General features: G+C 41.9%; 1 protein-coding gene across 1 annotated transcript; it reads right to left on the bottom strand.

Moving 5' to 3' along the window:
• Positions 1-4,276: 4,276 nt before the first annotated feature.
• On the bottom strand, positions 4,277-8,929 carry LOC310747108 (vomeronasal type-2 receptor 26-like). The gene is made up of 4 exons (XM_083581442.1): positions 8,075-8,929; positions 7,324-7,551; positions 6,188-6,314; positions 4,277-5,195 (listed from the first exon to the last, which is right to left on the bottom strand). Exons 1-4 carry the CDS (start codon positions 8,909-8,911, stop codon positions 4,294-4,296), a joined length of 2,094 nt encoding a protein of 697 aa, XP_083437568.1. The 5' UTR covers positions 8,912-8,929; the 3' UTR covers positions 4,277-4,293.
• Positions 8,930-9,687: the final 758 nt, after the last annotated feature.

Genomic DNA, 9,687 nt, shown 5'->3' on the forward strand with positions numbered 1-9,687 from the left:
TTTCTTTCTTTCTTTCTTTCTTTCTTTCTTTCTTTCATCTATTATAATTATGTACCACCTTTATGTTCCAAGGATCTCAAGGTGGTGTACATGGTTCTTCTTCCAATTTCATCTTTCTGGTATTACAACCTTTCCCCTTATTCAGGTTCCTCCCTCCCTCCCTCCCTCCCTTCCTTCCTTCCTTCCTTCCTTCCTTCCTTCTATAATTATGTACCGCCTTTATTTTCCTAGGATCTCAAGGTGGTTTTAATGGTTCTCCTTCCAATTTCAGCTTCACCCTGAACTGCTGATACACCCTGAACTGATGCCAAGGAACCTGCCTCTTTCTCTATGCAAGCTAATAGAGGTATTGTACATAGGTGTCCTACCTGCGGAATCATAAAGATATCCAAAACAGTAGCCACATAAAAGGAGATTTCAGAATCCAGTCCCCCAATGACACCAGTCAGACTATTTTCAACATCACATATATAATTAGGGACAAATTTTTCCACCATGGATAAAAGTAGCAGCGTGGCAAGGTATGTGCTCCTTGCATTGGAATAGCTGTCATATAAGCGAAAGCCCAAGGTGATGTTGGGTAGGATGTGAGGGTCTTCGTTGATCTCCTTGACTGCAAATGCCAAGGCCACGATGTGCTGGTAACCCTTAGGCACCACCCTAGAATGAGAATTGCAAACTGTTTCAGTAGGAACATCAACAGTTATTTCCTTTTCAATATCAACGCAGTAGTTAATCATACTGAGTTCAGTGGGGTTAACTCTCAGTCTGCTCTACTGTTGAACAGCTCTTATGAATAGAAAGTTATTTTTGATGTTTAGTTCAAATCTCCTATCTTGTAACTTGAATACCCCGATTTGGAGCAAGAGAAAACAAGCGTGTTCCATCTACCTGGTGACAGCCCTTGAGATATTTGAAAATGGCTATCATATTTCCCCTCAGTCTCATCATAACTAACATACCAAACTCCCTCAACCGCTCCTCATAAGGCTTGGTTTCCAGATCATCTTTGTTGCCCTCCCCTGTACATGTTCCAACCTGCCAATATCCTGAAATTGTAGTGATCAGAACTGCTAATGTGGAGTAATTGGAGTTTTTCCCTTACACATCTGAAGTCTTTTTCTGACTCTTACAACATCTCTGGTCTCTCCCTGTAATGTCCTCATTTTCATGAGGCAGTGATGGTCCTTGGAATTCACTGCATTCTATACTTCTTAATAAGTACCTTTCAGTGATGAAACAAACAGGAGCGTAAGATCAAAAAATGAAACCATAAGAACCTTCTGTTTCAGAACAGATTTTTAAAAATTCATACTTACTAATACTCTAGTTCAGATAAAGTCTATCAATATTGGTTATTCAAAGGGGCTCTCCCAGACACACAAATATACATCCTTTTCAATACATTTCTATTCATTTCCCTATCCAGAAATTGGAATTTACCCCATATTGTCTTAATTCACAAGAGATTCCTGAATTTTTTTGCCCCACCATAAGTCCCATTCAAATCTAAAGTGGTTTTCCCCAGGTAAATTAGAAGAAGTTTGCAACTCTATGTTTGATCATTCCTCTGCTGTAATAAATGAGTGGCTTAGTACTTACACAAGCTCTTCAGGCAGCACTGGTGGGGGTTCCTCAGAGAATGTTGCTGGAGAGGCGGTGAAGCCACCATGGGAAACAATGCCACCAATGAGGAACTCTCCTGGCTGATGATACATGTGAAGTGGACTGTGTGGACCTTGGAGTCTGCATTTCTCTAAGTGAGCCTGACATACTTTGTAAGAAAACAGTTCCAGCAGCAAGACCACTAAAATCACCATTCTCAATTCAAGGTCAACTGTTTGATCTACACAGAAACCACTATTTCTCTGGCAATAGTATAATTAACTTCTCCAAGATAAAAGCTGTCTTATTTGAATGGTACTTTATTTACCTGAAGCGGTACAATCTGGGAGTATCCAAGATCAGACTTGAGGCTCCCAGACCGCATTTAAATTATTCTGGTAATTTTAGTATCCCTTGCGTTACTTTTGCCAGTGGCCACTGAAAGTCCACAGGGGTTTTTGAGAAGCCACAGCTTTAATTATAGCCCTGTTAATAACTAAGCTGGAATGTAGTTATTTATTCAATGCTTGCAAACCCCTGTGGTATTGCAGAAGAAAATGTGTTCATCACATATATGGAAATATTGTGTTAAATTCCCTTTCACTGGATAATAAGGGGCCAGTGGTGTATTGGTGAAGTTAGAAATTCATAATAGAAGACCTTGTAAACAATGGAGACTCCAAAATGTAGTACGGTGTTGTCAGCATCTTGAAATTTAACTGAGTAGACCTGGATTCACATCAACCAAGTGGCATGAGAACAATGGGTGCTCACCACTTTTCCAGGGGGCGAGAGTTGTGTTCCCTCACTCTCAGCCTCCTTCCCCCATAGCCTAGGCACACACATTTGCTGGCCTTTGAAGGGAAATTCTCCTTGGCCGGTAGATCTCAAAAGGGACGGGTCTTTCCAACCCAAAAGGCACTATAAATGGGCCGCTCACTGGTGTCTCCTGGAGGGCACTGCCTTCCTGGCTGTAGGCATTGGCTGCTGTCTCATCTGGCCTGGCAGTGAGGCTTAAAAGGGCGGTTGCAGGAGGCTCTCGCAGCACGGCTGGGTGAAGAGCGACACCCTCCCACCCTCCCTTATTATTTCCAATTACAATTCACAATTCCAATCACAATTCATAACACACACATCTATACTAAAAATGCAATCCGTGCACAGCAATCAAAGTTTAATTTATATTTTATGTGTTATTTCATATATTAAGAAAGGAGATGATTTATCCCCTTCCTCCGCCCCCAGATGAGAACAGGAATTGAATCCCGATGGGTGCTGTTTGCATAGGAGCACCCTGAAACTAGCTGGATCAAATTTTTCCCCAAACCAGCTGCTAAGCAGAAGTTTCTGCTTTCTGCACAGGGGGCATAATCTTACAGACACTCATTAACAAGCATAGTTAACTTGCTGTATAACAGTGCAGATATCTACGCAGAAATAAGTGTTTTAAGATTTAATGGGCCTTACTCCCAGAGAAGGGAGTACAAGCGGGCAACGTAGGCTCTGGTTTATGGTTGAAACTATGAGAAAGCAGTGGCTTTGTGCCCTTAAGAGCTGTATAACACGAGGTATAATTCAGAGGTTAAGCCTGGATTCCAGAAAGCAGAGGTCCATTATGGGAATACAGATGCAATATGAAGATTCTCTTTCCTCTTTGATTCCACTTTCAATCTGATTAAACTCTGGTTTACTTGTATTCTCCATTCATCGTGGTTAGGTCTAATCAATTTTATCTGCTAATCAAACGTTGGCTGAAGGATGCCAACAGTCAGGGGAAAGTCCAACAATATACTTGCCAGAAATATAATACGTATTTGTATTAAGTATATAGTGTTCTGATCCATCACTTGTGTTGGTGAAAATAAAACTTTTCAGTTGTGGCTTTGTTGAATGCTTTCCCCCGTGAACTGTGCATGGTTCTTTGTTGCCATTCTTTTCCAAGCACCAGGGCAGAAATCATTCACACTTTCTTATCTAGTTCTCTGAATTTCACCAAGGAGACCTGATTCAAACAAAATCTTGGGGGGAGGGAACCCAATTCAGTGGGGGGTAAATTATTTCACAGTACATAGATAATATATAGAACTCACTGCCAAAGGAAACAACGTTGAAGACAGTGCATTTGCTTTTGGATATGGCTTGAAGGTTTAATCTCACTGTAAACAAGTGGTACAGTGACAATAAAGTATTTCTATTTCCCACAGGAATCTGGTTGGTCAGTGTGAGTACAGGCTGCCGTACAAGGTGGGCCATTGGCCTGACTCAAGAGGATCACCTTACATTTCTACGATCTTGAGTATGGATAGGTTGATGATGAAATCTGACTGTGAGCAGTACAGAACAAGAGACCATAAATGAATACTCAAATATTCCATGGCCTGCAATAGTACAGTTTCACATTATGCTGAAAGCTGTGAGAATTAAGGCTAGATGCAGATTTGCTTACATGTATATTTTGACAAGAATTGCTCTGAGTCTTCTTGTCAACACATGCTACAAGAGAATAATGTATGTGGAAATGTATTCCTCAAAGGAAATGAGTGAATTTTACAAAGGAAATTTCAACTATGGGAATTTGGTGTCTAGAAAAAATAGTAAAAGGGAGCAGCTGAACTTATAATACCTAATATTCTACTGTAAACACAGAGAAAAGCACAAAATACAGCAGATGACAGGTTTCTCATTTCTTTAATTTTTCTTCCTTATTAGCTGTTCCCTATTGTTCAGCTCAGGCCTCAGAATGACAATGTAACATTTGGGGAAAAAGATGCAACCCAGCAACCCACCACCAGAGGCTAAGATGGAGAAGATCTCCACAGCTACCATATATTTTCCCTTGGTGCTCAGGTAGGAGGGAATAAAGGACAGCCAAACACTGCAGAAGACCAACATGCTGAAAGTGATAAACTTGGCTTCGTTGAAACTGTCTGGTAACTTTCTGGCGAGGAAAGCCACAGCAAAACTTACAGTGGCCAGGCAGCTCATGTAGATGAGGACACAATAAAACATGGTCACAGACCCTTCATTACATTCTAGTATAATTTCTTCTGTCATTGAGTGCATGTCCACATCAGGGTATGGGGGAGAGGTTGCCAGCCACACAGTGCATATCCCTGCTTGAACAATGGAGCAGGAAAGGAGAATGGAGTGGCCTAGTCCTTTGCCCACCCATTTCCTCATCCTGGATTCTGGTTTTGTAGCCATGAAGGCCAAAACCACCGTGAAGGTTTTTGCCAGGACACAAGAAACAGCGGTTGAGAAGATGATGCCAAAAGCTGTTTGTCGGAGGAGGCACGTCACCTTCTCAGGTCGGCCAATGAAGAGCAATGCACAAAGGAAGCAGAGCAGGAGAGAGATGAGGAGAGTGTAGGTGAGGTTTCGGTTGTTTGCAATGACAATGGGTGTGTCGTGGTTTTTCATAAATGTACCTAGTACCAGAGCTGTGATCAAGGAAAGGAAAAGAGAAAATGAGGCTAAACTGATGCCCAAAGGTTCTTCATAAGACAAGAAGCTTATATCTTTGGGTAGACATGCATCACGGTTTCTGTTTGGATAGTATTTGTCTGGACATTTATGACAGTCGTTAATATCTGGGGGGAAACAAATATATTAGGTGTTACATTTCAATTTGGTGAAATGTTTACTTTCTGTCTGAGAAGAAAAGAGCTCTGCTTAATTCAAAGCACATGTTTAGTACTGTTTTATGCTATACAATGTAGGATTGTTGTAATCTAAGCTTCCTCTATGTCATGGATATGCCACTAAACCACATGAGACCGTGCGGGGAAAAGTACAGTGGTACCTCGGGTTACATACACTTCAGGTTACAGACTCTGCTAACCCAGAAATAATACCTCGCGTTAAGAACTTTGCTTCAGGATGAGAACAGAAATCACACGGCGGCGCAGTGGCAGTGGGAGGACCCATTAGCTAAAGTGGTGCTTCAGTTTAAGAACAGTTTCAGATTTAGAATGTATCTCCGGAATGAATTAAGTATGTAACCACAGGTACCATTGTAGTCCAAAGTGTTTAATTCTGCACAGAAGGTTCAACTGGCCTCTGGGGACACCGAGGAGAGATGCAGGCGGGTTCCCCCGATGTGACTTCCTCTTTGGGTGGTTTACCCTTACTGACTTCCTGCAAAGGGGGCAGGAGTCTCATATAGTCCTTTTCCAATGCCTAAGCCAATACCACTCACATTTCTGTAATCAATAAAGTTGTGGCCCAAAGTTTTGCCCAGTAAACTTAAACTAAGATTCTGTGTCAGTGTGAATCTTTTTCTAACAAGGGGCTGGTTTGGGGGCCTTGCCACAGAAGAAGAAGGAGGAGGAGGAGGAGGAGGAGGAGGAGGAGGAGGGGAAGAAGAAGTGCTTTGAACCACATACCATCCAACTACTCTGAATGCATGGTCATTCTCATTTGATTAGCATATTTAAACTATCTGAAAGGCAATGATCAGAAAGAGGCAGGATCACACACACAGTAGATGATCTCTTTTGAAAAGTAAACTCAGCCGTCCTTACAACACCTTTCAATTATTACTTTTGAGTCTGGATCTATTTAATCTATTTATTTCTCCTACCATCCTGTATTGCAATCTTCCCCTCTGCACATGGGATGCAATCGTAGCAGCAAGGTGGCTCTCCCTCCTTCACTTTCTTGCTGGATCCTGGAAGACATCTCTCAGTACAGAGAGAAAGAGGCCGAGTCTATTCCGTAAATGAAAGAGCAGAAGGATCAGCAAGAGAACAATGAGTTTGGAAATCTTCATGTTCCTGGGCCCCTCTCTATGTTACTAAGCTGAGTCAGCATTTCAGCAATATGTAAAATGGGTTTTTTTTTAGTACAGTGGTACCTTGGGTTACATACGCTTCAGGTTACATACGCTTCTGGTTAAAGACTCCGCTAACCCAGAAATAGTGCTTCAGGTTAAGTACTTTGCTTCAGGATGAGAACAGAAATCATGCTCCGGCGGCGCGTCAGCAGCGGGAGGCCCCATTAGCTAAAGTGGTGCTTCAGGTTAAGAACAGTTTCAGGTTAAGAACGGACCTCCGGAACGAATTAAGTACTTAACCCGAGGTACCACAGTAGTAGTAATGTTTGAAGTGATGTCATACTCCCTCTATTGTTCTGGGATGTGTAGGTGTTGTGATTACATACCACTTTTTAGCAAGAAAGGCAAAATCATGGGGCTTATCCTCTTTTCCTCAGTTAAAAACCAGTATTTTGTAATTCTTAAGAAATATTTATAAAATATTTATAAATATAATAAAATAAAATATTTGCCTTTATTCCATTAGTGACTTCTAGCAGTAAGCTTTTGGCTCTTAATCTGGTACTTAGATGAAGAAGTGTTTGGATTGGATATCCCACTTTATCACTACCCTAAGGAGTCTCAAAGTGGCTAACATTCTCCTTTCCCTTCCTCCCCCACAACAAACACTCTGAGAGGTGAGTGAGGCTGAGAGACTTCAGAGAAGTGTGACTAGCCCAAGGTCACCCAGCAGCTGCATGTGGAGGAGCAGGGACACGAACCCGGTTCACCAGATTACGAGTCTACCGCTCCTAGCCACTACACCACACTGGCTCTCTGTATGCATTGGTCATGTTCTGCACAGGAACATGCAGTTTAAAGGACAGTGAGTAGACATGCAGGTGAATGATCATTGCTTAGGCAATACTGAATTTCTTTGGAATTATCTGATAATGTGGTCCTACCTGATTAAACCAACTGTGCCATGTTATGGCATCTTCATCAAGGGTGAATGATTGGTCTTGAGAAGTTTGCGGATCTATCTTCCCAACACTCACTCTGTGCAAACTTTGGTTGGAGAATATAATCCAGTTGACAATGCCTAAGCTAGATACCACCTCTCCATTCTGGTTGATGAAGACCACATCTCCGGCCGTATTGTTAAATGAGATGCTTCTCAGAAAGTGATGGAGCTAGATTGAAAACAGAAAAGGCGATTGTTTGGAAAAAGCTGCAGTCTAATGCAGGACAGAGCATTTTTTTTTCTTCCTGTAGGAAAAACCTACAGCAATTGGTGGGGGTGAATCAGTCAAGTGTCAGTGGCTTCAGGTCCAAGCATGGAGAGACCACCAATTTTCTCTCTTCCACATCCCTCTTTCCCCCTCCCATTTTTACAGCTTTCTTTATCTCCCCCGCCCCACACCTGTTTCCCTCTTTCCCTCTTCATCACACAGGAGACACCACAGTGGTGTATGATCACGTGATCTAAGGCAGGGTTTGGTGTATATGGGATACAGAGAATGCTAAACATCTCTCTTGACCTTTACCACTGCTTCTTATCTGTGAATACAGTGGCATCTCAGTGGTCTGAAAATTTCTCTCATAGAAGCACTTTTTCATGTCTGAGATGAATGAGCAAGGTGACAACACTGTGGAAACCCATACCTTGTGGGGGAATAAGAGGCCTCTTCCAGTTGAGGATGTTTAGCCGATTACCTGCCAAAACTGTGGATTCGGATTCTTCCCTCTCCATCCATACGCCATTCCTCTGTGCCTGAGTCTGGATGCGAACATGGCATGTAAAGCATGGGCCATGGCATAGACAGCATTGTGGATACTGTAACTGTGGCCTGTCATGCTCATTTCAAAAAATGATCCAGGAAGGTTCTCCAGCTTCTCTTCTCCAGTGCAAATATTCCCCTCCACCTTGTCTGAAGTCATATCTGGGAATACGCATCCAAAGGCCTGCTGCCAGAAGTCCCTGATAAAACCGTCCCCATCTGCGCTGGAAGGGTTTCTGTGCAGAACATACTGATGAAATCCTGGTGGGTTTCTGAAGTGAATCTCAAAGGCTATACCACCATTGAATATTCCTGCATCCCAGTTCCTTTGAATGACAAATGAAGTGAACTCAACATGGGCAGTTGTTATCCATACTTTACTTTTTGTATTGTATGTCATGTCATCATGTTCTGATAGGTATGGAAGCCATCTAAAAGTTGCCATGGAATAAGATTCTCCATGGGCAACTATTACATTAGCTGTGCTGCTAAAAATTTTATGGTTTATACTTGTCCCCTGTTGTAGCATGCCATCAATTTCAGAAATAAAACTTAAACTGGGGACTTTTTCCAGGAATGCAAAGCAGACACCACTCTTGGTAAATATTGGGGAAATGGTTTGCACAAATCTTTCTCCGTTGTCATTGTCCATTGCAATGAGTCCAATCCACGTCCACCTGAAATGCAGAAGCAAAAAGAGAATTCCCTCATACTGAAGGGCTTCTGAGGCTGACATCTGGTAGAAGGGAAGCCCTGGGCTTTTATCATTCATCACTGGAGCAGAGCCATAAATGAGCTAAAAAGTAAATGGAAGAAGAGAAGAGACAAAGTATATTCCTTTCGCAGTATTCATATATATTATTAGGCGAACCCTGTTAATTAATTTCAAGGTTTGTTTGCCTCTTTCTCAGTTTTACAAAAGACACACATGCAGATGGGCTGAAAACTGGGATCATCTCCCTTTTCTCATTTTTAAACCTTTGATTTGATGAATGGAGAGGGAAATGTGTCTGTTTTATATTATTTTTATGAACCTTGTTTACACATTGATGACTGGAGCAGGGCATTGTGTCTACTTCACTTAAAACAAACAAACTTTTTTTATGTCATTGCAAAATTTGGCATGGTCTTCTAAAATGGATAAAACTGGATGGGGGAACATACCATGCCCCAAACAGCAGATTACCTAGACAATTTCTGGCTTTTTCAGAATTGCAACTTGGGTTAGATGCACATTTCTTCTCTGGAGCTTCGTCTTTCTTCTTCATGCTGCACATGCCCCATCACACAGCGAAACTGTGTTGATTCTTCTCAGACTTTGTTTATGAACATTTATTTCACTTGTGAATCAGCTGCTATCTGCTATTACTTTTCTCCTGCGGAACTGGATTCTATCTGCAATTTCCCATAACTTCCCTGTGTCTTTCATTATGTCGGGTATGCTAAAGAGGAATATTAATTGTACTGGCTCCTACTTGTAAGGTTTTTTTAGCTGTAACCCTTTCCCCCACTTCCCCAGCTACATATTTGAGATGCCCTCCTCACTAA

The sequence above is a fragment of the Podarcis filfolensis genome, assembly GCF_964270895.1.
Source record: "Podarcis filfolensis genome assembly, chromosome: 13".
Taxonomy (NCBI): Eukaryota; Metazoa; Chordata; class Lepidosauria; order Squamata; family Lacertidae; genus Podarcis; species Podarcis filfolensis.